We start from the raw sequence: 14878 nt of genomic DNA, 5'->3' as shown, positions 1-14878 counted from the left end.
TCAGGGGTTAAGAGCACTGGCTGTTCTCCCAGAGGTGCTGAGTTCAATTCTCAGCAAACACATGGTATCTCACAACCATCTGTCCATCTGTGATGGGGTCCGATGCCCTCTTCTGGTGTGTCTGAAGACAGTGACAGCATACTCACATACATAAAATAAATAGACACATCTTTAAAAGAAAAAAAAGGATGCATAGTCCTGTAAGTCGGCCAATGGTATGGCACCCTTGATAAGATCTCGTGTCAGAATTTGCTTTCCTGTTTGTGGTGCTTTGTGCTATTCATTAGAGCTGTGGGTGACGGGCCAAAGGGTTTGTCTTCAGGAAACTCGTGTGTGTGGTAGGGCTAGACAGCAAAAACAACAACAACAACAGCATATACATATATACATATATATATATACATACATACATACATACATACATACACACACACATACAGAATGTCTAACTCCAACAAAACCCACAAAGCAAATTAAAACAGGAAAGAAGGGTAAAGGCATTCTAGAAGACAGAGGACCCAAAGGAGAACAGTGATCTTGGCTTTCATGGCCAAATACTGAATAATAACAGAACATTCCTTCTGGAAATAAAATATATCGGGAAGCAACATCTCACCAGAAATGTACGTTTTGTTAGAAACAGATGTTTCTGATGTTAAATGGGAAGCTCTGCATTCTCTATTTCAATCCAGAACTTGGAAAACAAATCTTTTATTAATTCATTCGTTGGTGGGACTGGGGATAGAGGCCAGGACCTCATGGCCAGGTGAAGGTGGGAGAGGGATACAATTTTAATTCTTTGATGAATGAAAAGGTCTCTCACGAGTTTGCTGCCTGTCTGTGGTGTCTGTTCTCTATAACAGGAAAGATAGTCATTGATGGAATAGACATTTCCAAGCTGCCCTTGCACACGCTCCGCTCTAGACTGTCCATCATTCTCCAGGACCCAATCCTGTTCAGCGGCTCTATCAGGTGAGTGGATTCGTGTGGCAACTTCCTAGAGAGGATCAAATATGGCGTGCTGCCCCACAACTAGAGTGGGAGCCCCTGGCGTTGGTGTGCCAGCCTAGACATGAGCGCTGAGCTCTCTGTTTGGTTCTATAAAGCTCACAGTGAGCGGCCACATTTTGAGGTATCCTGCGCCACAGACCCTGCTATATCAGTCCTGAGCTCAGCAGACACCGAGGACCCTCTCTGTCCGCCTCCCTGCCTTTTATTCTCCTGTCAAATCACTCGGACAAAGTGCTCTCTGTTCCTGCTTCGTGGTTTCCCATAAATCAGTAAAAACTACAAATATCTGGAGATATTTATTGTCTCAGTAGTTTCCTTCAATACTTTGTCTCATTAAATTCTCAGAAAAGGCTTTGCAGGAATATTGTTATCCCCATGTTACAAATGATAGTTTTGGAACTCAAAGCTGTTGTGGCTTTCCCAAGTTCTTATTCCAAGTGGTGGAATTGCTGTTTGAGAAATAGATTGTTTGAGTCCAAAGGCTGCACAGATTTTTTTCTACGAGAACATTGGGGAAGGGAGTGTGTGTGTGTGTGTGTGTGTGTGTGTGTGTGTGTACGCTTGTGTGTGTATGTGCATGCCTGTGCATGGCTTTTTTGTTTGTTTTGATTTTTGCTTCTCCCTCCCTCCCTCCCTCCCTCCCTCCCTCCCTCCCTCCCTTCCTCCTTTCTTCCCTCCTACCCCCTCTCTCCCTCTTCCCCCCCCCCTCTCTCTCTTCCCTCCCCTGTGGTCATCTGTTAGAGTTCTTTAATTAAAAGTTCTAGTGGTCCAACGTTAGACACAGAACTATAGGTGACTAAGGAATGGGGAGAGTGAGAAAAATGTCTTCCCCAGGGACGAACACATCAATTGCTTAATCCAATATGAAGTGGCTATCTCTGAAGACATACACACGCAAGTAACATTATGGGGACTGAGCAGGTTGGATTCATATAATGGTATTCATACCTATATATGCATATACACATACACACATACACACTCACACGCGTACAATAAAAAAATATACGTCATGAATTTGAGAGTCAGAAGGGGTACTTAGGAAGGTTTGAGGGAGGAAAAGGAAGGGGAGACATTATGTCATTATATTTTACTTTAAAATAAAAACATTTTTAAAAAGTTCTAGATGCATCAAGTTATTTGGCTGTACTCTTTCCACTTGTATCTCTGATACACTCCGAATACTTGTGTTGTGTGTTATACAGTCCCATATAGATCTGTGTGTTTAGCATCCATTCTCTGGGGATATCTACAAGACTGCATCCAGGTTCTGTGCTTGCTATGAACTGAGCCCTGTTCTGGGTATGGATTATATTGTCCTATGTTCACTATCGACTGATAAACAGAGGTGTTCCCTTACAGATTTAACTTGGATCCTGAATGCAAGTGCACAGACGACAGGCTCTGGGAGGCTCTGGAAATTGCTCAGTTGAAGAATATGGTCAAATCTCTGCCAGGAGGCCTAGGTACAGCTCAGGTTATTGGTTCCGTAGCACCACACGCTCCACGGGCCTCTAGCTCCATGCTCTGCTAGAATTGCATGATTCTAGTGCCAGTTTCCTTATTTTAAAATTTATTTTTCTTCATGTGTATGCATAACTATTCATCTGTACATGTAATGCATGCGTGGTACATGTAATGCATGCGTGCACTGCCCACAGAGGCCAGGAACCAGGCATCAGATTGGAGTTGTAAGCCACCATGTGTTCTGGGAACAAAACACAGGTCTTCTGCAAAGGCAGCCAATGCTCTTAACTGCTTGGCTATCTCTAAGCCCTCATCTCTGTTCATTTGTTTGTTTGTTTGTTTTAATAAAGCTACAGTAGTAATAAAAATACATAGATAAAAACAGACCAAGCCCTCATCCGCTGGGAAGTACAGATTAGCCTGGCTGATATATTACAAGGTGATGTAACAGAAAGAGAAGTAGTATTGTGGTTGGGACATTCTAACCCTGATTTGATCTTGAACAAGCCATTTGATCTTCGTAGGCCGTAGGTAGATATTACACAACTTTGTGGAAGAACTGGATTAAATAATTCAACAATTCCAAAGGTCTTCTGGTCTTGCTAATGGTTAGCAGTATTTCTTGGCTTGCTGTTAGGGCACACTTTCCCACATGTTGTCAAAAACAAGACGAGTCAGCATCATCCGTACTCTCTGAGGAGCCGTGCTAGCCACGCACATCTCATGTTCTTTTCTCCAACTTTGTTCTACTGCTAAATGCTACTTTCTATTGTCAATGAGTCTCTTGCTATCTTCCCTCAGACGCCACTGTCACCGAAGGTGGTGAGAACTTCAGCGTTGGACAGAGACAGCTGTTCTGCCTGGCCAGGGCCTTTGTTCGAAAGAGCAGCATACTCATTATGGATGAGGCCACGGCCTCCATCGACATGGCCACGGTGAGTTCACATCTCAGCTCTAAAAACCAATCAGCCGGAGGTGTGGCTGAAAACCGCAGTGTATTCTTCTGGCTAGGCTCCAAATCCTCAATGACCATGCGGCAAATGACTCCCAACAATGTCCTTGATCATCCAAAAGGATTTCTGTCACCAAGACTCACTTTTAATATGGTACAGTAGGACCTGAGATTCCCTGAGAAGATCAAAGTCAGCCTTCATACACTGGGATATTCAGGATGGTAGAACAGAAAGAGAAGTGAGATTGGGTATGGAATATTTCATTTCTTCTCAATCTCTACTAAGCACTACCTAAGTGTGGCCTTGGACAAGCCACTTGATCACTTAAACTCTCCTTAATATTTTCACTTGACATGAGTTCAAATTTCTAAAACTATTGAGTGGAAATGAGAAATGAGCACCAGACACCTTAAGGCAGATTTTCTTTTTGTCTTCTTACTAGTGAATGCTCACTACACACACACACACACACACACACACACACACACACACACACACACACACACAGAAGGAAGACAATGTGAAGTCATCATCCACTTTATGCATTGTAGAAAGAATCAATCAAGCAAATGAGCACAGTTTTAACCCAAGCAATTCATCGCACTTCTTTGTAGTGGAAATGTAGAAAATCTGTCAACAACTTTGCAATGTGTGACACTATAATAGACCAAGCTGATTGTGCCCTGCGATGAGCATTGTAGAGGATACAGAGACCCAAGGCACACTGTTGGTAAAAAATGAACAGTAGCACAACTGCTTTGGATTGGAATATGGGAGTTCCTCAAAAACTAAAAATGGGTCTGTCATGTGGACCCAGGAGCCAAATACTGGGTGTATATCAAAAGGAATCAGATTCTATAGTAGACAGGTCTAATTCCTGTCAGCAATGTTGACATTAATTCATACACCTAAGTGTGTGTGTAGACAGACAGATAAAGAGAATGTAGTGTGTAGAGATCAGGGAATGCCACACAGCCTTTAAGAAGGGAACCCCCTGTCACTGGTGACTGTGTAGTTGGAACTGTAAGTCACTGTTCTAAAAGAACAAGCCAGCCCTGGAAGACAATGCTGCATGGCCTTACAGAAGCTAAAAGAAGCAGAAAGGCTGTTATGAAGTTTGTGGGGGGCTGTGTGGGGAAGAGAAGAAAGGAAAGAAGGAAAGAAAGAAAGAAAGAAGGAAAGAGGGAAAATAGAGGCTGTTAGCAGAGGTCTCAGTCTGGAGAAATGAATTTTACTTATCTATACCAGATCCTTACTTTCTGATACATTTCAAGGTGTTATAATCTCAGAGCACAGCAATATGCTGTGCTCAGGAATAAGGCCACACATCAGGACTCCAAACTATGGAAAGTTCAGTCTTTTCAGTAGACCATGATAAGTAAGGCCATTCATCATCTATAGCGATTTGTATTTTTTAAGGTTACTAATGACTTAAACTAAGAGTGGGTTTCCCCATGTACTCATGGGAAAGGGCCAGAGACTTTACTGGTTGCTTGGTTCAGATTGGGTAAAGTTACACCCAAGTAAAACCATTTCAAGATTGTTAAGAACCAACTGTGTATGAAGATGCTAATGTACCTTCCTTGCTGGCCTGAAACTCACTGTCATGCCAGGCTCACCCCAAGCTTGCAATCCCCTGCATCTCTCTCTTCAGCACTAGGGATTACAGGTACACACCACTATGCCTGGCTTCTCAGTTCCCCTCTCCATTAAGACTAATCAAAGTATATTGCCAAGTTATATCACATCACATCTAACATTGTATATGGTTGGAAGTTCCTCCCATTTCAAAGATAACTGCTTCTCCATAGTATAGAAGAGAGGGAGTGAGAATCTGGGACTCAAGCAACCTAAGGGAGATACATAGGTGACCAAAGTTTCCTGTAGCAGATAGACTATTAACACTTTTCAAATGTAATGTCACTCATATTTTGTGATGTGAAGAAAGGTATATTTTTCATAAACGTTCAATATTGGTTAAGAAATATCCAAATTTTGGCATGAACCTCAGCTCTCTTTGTTTGCTAAGTCAAAGGTTAGCACCAGGGTTTGATAAGCCTCCACCGTGTGCAGCTTGTGGTCTAGTGAGAGCATGCATGCCCATGCTCCTGTGGTGCATTTTCCCCTTTGAGGCTCCTGGTAATAAATCTGTCCAGTAGATGGACCACTGAGTTTTCTTTTCCAGTTAGCATACAAAGTAATGGGTTCCTCATGACACTTTCTCTAGGATACAAGGTAACGGGTTCATCATGACACTTTGGCTAGGATACAAGGTAACGGCTTCATCATGACACTTTGGCTAGCATACAAAGTAATGAGTTCCTCATGACGCTTTCACTAGCATACTAAGTAACGGTTTCATTATGACACTTTCCCACCTGAATGTCACTGTGCTTTATTTTTATTCATCCCATCCCATGTGGCTTTTCTCTCCCCCCTTACTCTCCTCCTCCAAGTTAGACTTCCCTCTGCTTTCAAGGCACCTGTGTTCCATTACCGCCCCTCCCTGTCCCTTAAGATATCTGGGACTGCAGAGCTCAGTAGCACTTCAAGCTCTAGCACAGGACCTGAGCAGCTCAACCACCTGTAACTCCTGTTTCAGGTTTGGTGCCTGCTTCTGACTTCTGTGGGTTACCTGAGTGCACATGGCATGTATACACACAAGATTAAAATTGTTTAAAATAAATCTTTTAAAATAAAAGAAAGACATTTTCTTCCTCCATTCTCATGGTCTCCCTTTTACTTCAGACCACTGGCAATGAGCTACATTTTCTGTCAGCCTCCACAGAGGGCTTGGAGAGAGCATGCTCAGAAGGAGCTGAACAATGGCACTAATACCCTGGGGTAGCAAATGTTTTAGCAAGAGAAAGGCACTTTTTCAAGTAGGCACCTGAAAATTGAAACTTTTCTTTTCTCTTTTGGCAGGAAAACATTTTGCAGAAAGTAGTCATGACAGCCTTTGCGGATCGCACGGTTGTAACCATAGCTGTAAGTGACATGCATGGGGTGGGGTGGGGTGGGGTCGGGGCGGGTGTGGGGTCACTCATTCTTCTGTAGCGAGCTTCAAGTCTGAGAAGGTAAAACATACTTGTGTTGATTGTGTATTTCTTTCTTGTTTCACATTATATATATTTTCAATGACATCATCTGAAATATAAGGACACCAGCTGATCACATGCTAAGTGTCTGGGCTAATGTTTGGAAGGAACATTTCAGAAAGAACGCTCCTAAGTTCCATTACCAATTTAGCTAATATTCATGTATATTTTCCCTATTTCTATCATTTAAAGTAGAAGACAGTGGGAGACCTGACAGCCGGGGAAGGTGATATCCGTACATCCAATAGCAATCAGGTCCCTGAGTCAATTAGCCCCTTGTCGAATTTCTTGCTTGTAAGGGCATTAGTTTTCTGTCCCTTCCTCTTGATCTTTGTTATCATTGCCACCCACCGAAGACTCTATTTCGTGATACACTTGTCCATTCTTCCTGCTGATTCTCTTCTCTCTCCACCTCTCTCTCCTCCAGCACCGTGTCTCCTCTATTATGGATGCGGGCCTTGTTTTAGTCTTTTCTGAGGGTATTTTAGTGGAGTGCGATACTGGTCCAAACCTGCTCCAGCACAAGAATGGCCTCTTTTCTACTTTGGTGATGACCAACAAGTAGACCAGCAAGATCTGCTCCTCCAAGTGTCTCGTTCTCTGGTAGTTGTCATAGCAGAATCTGCTGAGTAAGGCAGAGAGGAGGCTTCGATTAGAGGGAGGGCTGGGGGAGGAACTAACCCCGGGTCTAACTGCACAAGTCAGCTCACCCAAGTGCTTGCATTGTGTGGCCTCTTATGTTTTCAAAGACAGCATTTAGGAAGCAAAACCAGGCTCACCTGTGGCCTAAGGACAAGTTAATCTGAGGCTGTTTTCTAGTCACCCTTAAAATTTCTGTGTGTTACCTGCCCAAAGATGGATTTCAGGGATTACTGAGTGTAACTGCGGAGAGCCCTGTGCTTTGAGGGACACTTGCTACTCTTGGAAGAAAGACCACTCTTTGAAGTGCATCTTTCTCAAGCTCCAGAAAGCGATTTCCCATGGGCCCCAGTTAAAGGAATTACCATTTTCTCTAAGCTCTGTGGTTCCTCCTTCCAGAAGGGGTGAGCTTCAGAACTTCATTGTCACCATGGTAAATGATTTAAGGAAGAGGCTAGAGAACCAGCTAACATGAAAAACACTTCTTGAATATGCTTCAAGAATTACCTTGCTAGAGACATGAAGGGCGGATACTTAGGGGAAGGAAGAATTCCCTGTTTCACCCCTTCATGATGTCGGACCCTTGCTAACCTGGGAGACCAAATTTCTGCCCTACTCTGCATGAAGCATGGTGGTGTTGAGCCCCATTTATGGCAAAGGTTACTTGATCATAAGTTATATCCTTAAGTGAAAGATTGCATTCTTTTACCTGGTTTCTAACCGTATTTAGGAATATTTAATGCAAGTCTTTTGTCCAGTCTTCTAGACCCTTAATGTCTAGGTCATTAAACTCCCAACATACTTGACACACCTAAAGCTTAGAGGGATGAGGTATGTCCGAGAGACTCTACAGAGGCCCGCCCTTCACAAGTGGCTCATCGACGATAGACCAGCACCACATTGTCATAAACTTCTTCTGGAACGATCCATGGCTCTGCTATGACATGTTCTCTTTCTCTGCCTAAAAATCCCCATTGCCTTGGTTAACTGCCACTGGGCGATATAAAATATCTTTTTAATACGCATTTTTCCAGCTTCCTAGGAATCATCACATACCAAACTAATTCCTGGTGTTTATTTATGGAAATGATTTATTCTTCACCCTTAATTGGGTTAACTTCTCTGGAGCATTTTGAAATTTTCTTAACACTGTCAAAACTGACCCCACGCTTTCTCAACAACAACAACAACAACAACAAAAAATAATGTGAATTAATGGGGTAAACACAAGCTACATCTATTTCTATTGGCTAAAATACTTCAATATTTATTTTAGTTTAGTAAACATAATTTTAGACTGTTATAGTAATGTTTATGAAACTGTCTTCAGAGATAGAAAGGCCAATTTCTTTTTTAAAGCACCATTGAAATAGTTACTGAAGAAATAGTATTTTTCAGAAGGGAAAGTGCATTGTTCTAAAACCATTTGCTCTGTTTATTTTTTTGAAGTGTGTGGGAGTACAAATGCCTCTGATCTTTTCTGAAAGATGGGCATTGCCCCTCAACTTCTGTCTAATTTCTAAAAATAGCTAAGTGTGATTACTGAGAACTTGAAAGTGGCTAGTAGGACTGGAGAGTCCCTCTCGGGTCCAAAACACACCGTGCATCTAAACAGCCAGGACAGAGGAATGGAAAAGTACTCATGAAGAGTTCTACCTTGGTTATACATCAAAATGCTAACACAGTGGGCAGATTGAGGCCACGTACACACACACACACACACACACACACACACACACACACACACACACACAAACATACACACACATACACACACAAACACACACAAACATACACACACAAACACACATACACACACATATACGTACACACACATACATACACACAAAAGTACACACACACATACACATACACAAACACACATACATACACACACAAACATACACACACAGACAAACATACACACCCTAACCCTAACCCTAACCCTAACCCTAACCCTAACCCTAACCCTAACCCTAACACACACATACATACACACACACAAACATACACACACAGACAAACATGCACACACATACATACACACACACAAACATACACACACACAAACACATGCACATACACACACACAAACACACACATAAACATACACACACACACACACACACACACACATCTGCTTTCAACTGTTTGTTGTTGTTTTAGTTTGGTCCTCTGCACTCTGTTAAACACTCAACGGGAAGAGCAACCACAATTGAATAGTTGATAGATCTCTTCGACAATCTGTAGAATCACATCCTGCAGACAATAGAAGTGTCGTTAAGGTCATTCTTTCTCACTAATAAATTTCTCACTGATAAGGCTTGTTGATACTTTTAAAACGTGTCTCCCAGTAACTTCATCTATCTGAACCCTAATTCTATCCATGATTAAGTAGTGGGAGGGGAAGCTGCAGCTGAAGAAAAATTTGAGAATTCACAAGTTCCTTATGTGGTACACTAGCATATGATGCATGCTTAATGAATGGCAGTTATTATATTATTATTGTTGTAATAACACCACAGCCCCTCTTCCAAGGGCGCCATAAGAGACTACAGGTCAATAACCCTGGAAAATGCCATGAGAGACTATAGGCCAATAACCCTGGATAATGCATTCAAATGCCAGAATACACTTCTCCAGATTTCCAGACCAGAGTCTCTCAGGGTCCTTCCCATTGTTAGTTAATCCGGGGACTTAGAGTGCTCACACATGAATTAACTGTAATCAAGAATAAGATAGAACCCAACTGCTTCACCCTGGCTCCCTTTGGCCTTTCATTGAGACAACGACTGATTGGTGTGTCTAGTTGTCAAGTTTCTGTGAAACAGTGACTAACGGCTACACTAAAATTAAGACAGATAAAACAAAACCCCTCCATGCTAGCTGAATTTTTAAAGTATATTAATTAATTAATTAATTAATTAATTAATTCAAGAAAATGGTAGGCCCAAGGTAAAAAGAAGCAACCGTGCATGACCAGTCTGAAATCATAGTCATTGTTTGGCCCCCCGTGAGCTCAAATTCATAACGGATGTCGATGTCTCTCGCGCTCCTGCAGCATCGGGTTCACACCATTCTGACTGCTGACCTGGTCATTGTGATGAAGAGAGGAAACATTTTGGAATACGACACCCCGGAAAGCCTCTTGGCCCAGGAGGATGGAGTGTTCGCCTCGTTCGTTCGTGCGGACATGTGACAGGATTACATCACAACAGCACCTGTGTCTCGATGCCTACCGTCGCCCACCAGAGGGATCCCCCAACTTTGCCTCGGAAGGGTGGCGCCGGAAACTTCGACAGACTTCTGTATGGAAAGTAGAGATTTCTGTTTCCTGTTTTGGTCTGAGGGACACTCCCTGTAGGTTCATCGTGGGTGTTGTACTGTGATCAGGCCACACTGGAAAGGTAGCCTATGCTAAAACATGCCAGCGACCTTAAGGGGTAAATCTGTCGATGTCTGTCAAGCACTGGAGCTGAAATGAGTCGTCTGTGCTACCACACTCTCATTAGGAAGACTAGCACTGCCCTGCTGTTGATGAAGAAAATTCATTTTCTAACAAAATACTCACGTTCATGATCCATAGGAGAGTCTTTTCTGTGCATTTAACATTGTTGATATTTTTTTTTAACTTTTCCCCTTTTAAATCATTTCCTGTCACCACGAAGCTATCATATTTAGTACCTCTATAAAGCCGACCCCTCACAAGAGAAAGATCATGAAAAGAGATTGAATATTTGAAAATATTATTTGTTTCCATTTGCCTCCATCCAATAAGGAGGAAGTTCAAGTTAGCTTCAGTCCTTCAGCAATGGGCCACCTAAACTAAGCTTTCTAGAGTTTAATTCTTTATCAGCCAAACAATGGCTCTGAACCCTGAAATGCTATATTATCTAGGGCCCAAAAGAATATAGATGAATGGCCTTATCTGTCACACACACAGACACACACACACACACACACACACACACATATACATACACATCTTCATGCCATATCTTGGCTGTATGCTAATCTTGGCATGTGCACATTCCTCGAAGGTTCCAGATATCCCCTACCCTACATCTCTGTGGGAAGATAGAAATAGTTCCCACTCTGAATCTACACAGGTAGCAAGTGTTTATTTTCACTTGGGCAAATTTCAGTGGCAGACATTGATGTCACACATGTGGCCATTGGTCCTGTTCTAATTTATAGAGTGTACCAGAAGTCTATATGATATTAGTGTCACATTTCATTTAACTGCCCATTAATAAAGCCAAACTGACTGAAGTTCACTTCCCTGTTATCCCAGCTTCCACAGTTTCTGTAACCTTTAACCATCAGATATAAGCACTGCTCAATTCCATATGAGGGTCTCCACAGAAAATAGATGCCCCATCCCCACCGTTCCTGTAGTCATATTGCGTTCTTTATTCTGTGTCAAGACTTATAGTTCTTGTGCATCGAGATATTTCAAGGTGCCTTTATGGATATAGAACGTAATATAAGAAAAACGTTCATAGAGATAGACAGAAACGGCCCAGGTTACTTAGCCTAATTAGTCACCTTTTCTTCCATATCAAAAACTTCATTAGAAAAAAATAATAGTATTATTTGCAGAAAGCTAGTAGGTCACAGCTATTAGCAATGAGTTCAACCTCAAAAGTACTTCATAAGAGAATCGACTAATCTACTAAAATATTGCTGGTGTGAGAAGGTTCTGCTGGGGCTGGATACCCATGACGTTTGTTGTCAGTCAGTGTCTCCTTCTCTCCTAGAAATGGCATTCATCTACAGAAGTAGCTCCCTCGCTGTAGCCCACTACGCCATCCTGTGCAAAAGTGACTTTCGTTTCCTCGAAACTTTTACTTACTTGATTTGCAAAAAACAAACAAACAAAAAAAAAAACAAACAAACAAAACACCTACCAAACGAAGTCTGGTGACATCTCAGTCAGTCGATCAGGAATTGCGTTGTCTGGGTGACCTGCAATGACAGAAAGGAGCTTTTACTGTAGTTAAGACTGTAAGAAAAGAAAATCGCCTCCACAGAGTTAAATTTTACATCGATATAACCAAATCGAATTCACACAGATTGATCCTATCCTGTCTGTGAAAAGCAAGAAGTGCAGATGTGTTCATGATAAAATGACAGGGTTGTTGGGGTCGCCCTGTGTATAAGGATCGCTTTCCTCAAAGGTTGTGGCGCACACACCCTGCCACTACTCCTCATGACTCTTCTAGATGTAGGTTAGACACTGAAAGATCTTTCTAAGCATCTGGTGTGATCAGGACCTTATCTTGTCCATCTTCCTGTGCCCTTGGCACTAAAACAAGTGCATGGCTCCAAATAAATAAAGTGGTTTCTCCCCGGACTTCTTCTTTTATTTTTCTTTTAACTTCTCGTCATGTGGCTATAACTGTGGGCTCCTCTTGACTTCCTCTTTACTACGCTTATCCTATTTATTCTCAGTATATGGAATTCATTTATTATGCGCACTGTATGTTTTCTCTCTGTAGTACATGAGAGCTTATTGGCTTACCTTATATAATAAATTAACCCTTTGTTTACCCAATTGCAGTGAGTGACGTTCCTTCCACAGAGTTCCACTGCTAATCAGTCAACAACCGTGAATCAATATACTTGCCCACCTTTACGATTTCCAAATGTCATGTATGTGTCCTGTCACTTTTGTTAACAACCCCCATGTCTGTCTCCACTGAGGGGATCAACTCAAATGCCCTTAAACTACATGCCACCTATCAGCAGAGAAAACACCATCTAAAACTGCACCTGAAACTCAATTCAGTGATGGCAAATTATTGATTCCATTGATTTATTAAGTATCGGTAGGATTCACCTGGATGACACTCACCAAGGAAGAGATTTTTATACGTTTCTAGCAAGTGTCCCAGATGAAACCAATTGTACAATCGGCCAAGTTTGAGTTAAATCACCTCAGCCGGCTCCCACCACCCTCCCTCCTTGCTTCCTATTTAGCTGAGGCTGGTCTTGAACTCACGAGTGATCCTCTGGCCATGGCCTCCCAAGTGCTGGGTTTGCATGTGTGCAGCACCGTGCCTGGCTACACTGGTTTCTCTCAGCCACTGGTGTCACTTTACCCTGAATTACTCAGACACCCATGTCATGAGAGGCATTGTTTGGGTTCCTTGCTGATGCAATCTTGTCTTGGGTCTCATCTGAGAAGACAGCTGGAATGTTCAACACCATTTTCTTTGTCTCATCATTTAACCAGCAGTGGTGGTTCTAAGCAGGAATATTTTTTCATGAGAACGCAATGTGTGCTTTCCACATCTGAGTTAGCTGTTGAATCGTTTGTATAGGATTCTGCCAAGTTTGAGTACAAAATGTATACTTCCCGTGCCATATACCTTTCTGGATGTAAACAATGCTTGTATGTGTCTGTCCGGGGTGTGGGGAGTGTGTTGTGTGCATGTGTGTGTGTTGGAGGGGAGGGGTATTGCTGATGGTTTTTTAGCATTGAATGAGTGGAAGGGACATGATAGTGATTCTCTTTCCCACTGCCACATTTTTCTCCAACTGTCTTCATGTTCATATGTTGACATTTTCACATTCTGTGTTTACTATATGGTATTTAAGTTACTTTTTATTATATGCCCTGCAGCAAATTTCTACTGGCCAGTCACACTTCAGTCACCAAGACTCTGTTTCTCAAAGGGCAAGAGTCAGGAAAGGCATGTCAGTCTGTACTGGAATTAGGGGACATCAGGGCTCAGGAAGATTGATGACAGGGACAGATCTAGAGGTCAGTCTGGGAACAGGCCATTCAATCCATTTTATTGTCCCCCATGTGCATCATTTTTTCTGTTGCACAACCATCTCTGCTGCCTTTTTTGCCTTGCCCATAGACTTTATGACCAACTTCATGTGTTCTTTTACCTTCCATGCAGCCTTTATGAATGGTTTGACACAAAATTCTCTAGCATCCAGATGTATGGCCGTGCCTGTGTTTCAAGTTGTCTGTGTTTCAAGTTGCCCAAAGGGTCAGGCAAGTGAGTAGCCAGCTTCCTCTTGGTGTTCGTTCTGTGTGCCTAAGACAGTTTTGCTCTCTATCAGTTTAAGTCAAGGATTTGCCTCCGAGGTCAAAGCTTGTGGCCCGGTGGTACACGCAGATCAGAAGTAAAGCCTGGAATCGGGGTGGGGTGGATCAGTGGTTAAGATATCCAAGTTCAGTTCCCAACACCCATGTTGGATGACTCACCATGACCTATAATTACAGCGCCAAGGTCTGACTTCCTCTTCTGGCCCTGTACTCACATGTGAACATATGATTTCTTGCCACAAATGTGCATATTTAATTAAAAGTAAAATAAACGTCTTTTTTCAAGATGTAAATTTTTATGCTGAGGAGAAGTTAACACAAATTAGAGGTGACATGACAAGAAGTGATATCAGAAAAACCAAATCATAAGCAATTGTTTTAAGAAGGGGGTGATGCACTATCCTGGGCACTGGTGCATTGTGATGGACATTGATGCTCTGTGGTGGTCACTGAAGGACTGTGAAGGGCATCGATGCACTGTCAAGGTCACTGACGCACTGTGCTTGGCACTGATGCACTGCACTGAGCACTGGTGCACTACACTGGGCACTGGTGCACTGCATTGGGCATTGATGCACTGTCCTGGGAACTGGTGACTTTCACTGTGAACTGATGAATTTTGTCGCACACTGATGCACTCTCCT

At 42.4% G+C, this 14878-nt stretch overlaps 1 protein-coding gene across 10 annotated transcripts in view; it reads left to right on the top strand.

The window, feature by feature from the left end:
- The window catches only part of Abcc9 (ATP binding cassette subfamily C member 9), a 123990-nt gene extending 111265 nt beyond the window's left edge, over positions 1–12725 (top strand). For 6 of the 10 annotated variants that reach the window (XM_039107119.2, XM_039107120.2, XM_039107122.2 and 3 more), the window contains 5 exons: positions 864–972; positions 2374–2477; positions 3280–3413; positions 6357–6419; positions 10230–12725. In XM_039107119.2, the coding sequence (XP_038963047.1) occupies positions 864–972; positions 2374–2477; positions 3280–3413; positions 6357–6419; positions 10230–10367 (548 nt within the window). In that variant the 3' untranslated portion in view covers positions 10368–12725. Of the gene's footprint in view, positions 1–863; positions 973–2373; positions 2478–3279; positions 3414–6356; positions 6420–6956; positions 7133–10229 lie in introns of all 10 variants that reach the window. The other 4 variants (XM_063285618.1, XM_063285617.1, XM_039107123.2 and 1 more) reach the window with 1 other exon arrangement.
- Positions 12726–14878: the final 2153 nt, after the last annotated feature.

Source organism: Rattus norvegicus, chromosome 4 (assembly GCF_036323735.1).
Source record: "Rattus norvegicus strain BN/NHsdMcwi chromosome 4, GRCr8, whole genome shotgun sequence".
In the NCBI taxonomy this organism is placed as follows: Eukaryota; Metazoa; Chordata; class Mammalia; order Rodentia; family Muridae; genus Rattus; species Rattus norvegicus.
The sequence above is the reverse complement of the archived record's forward strand: the minus strand, read 5'-3'. Positions and strand labels throughout refer to the sequence as shown.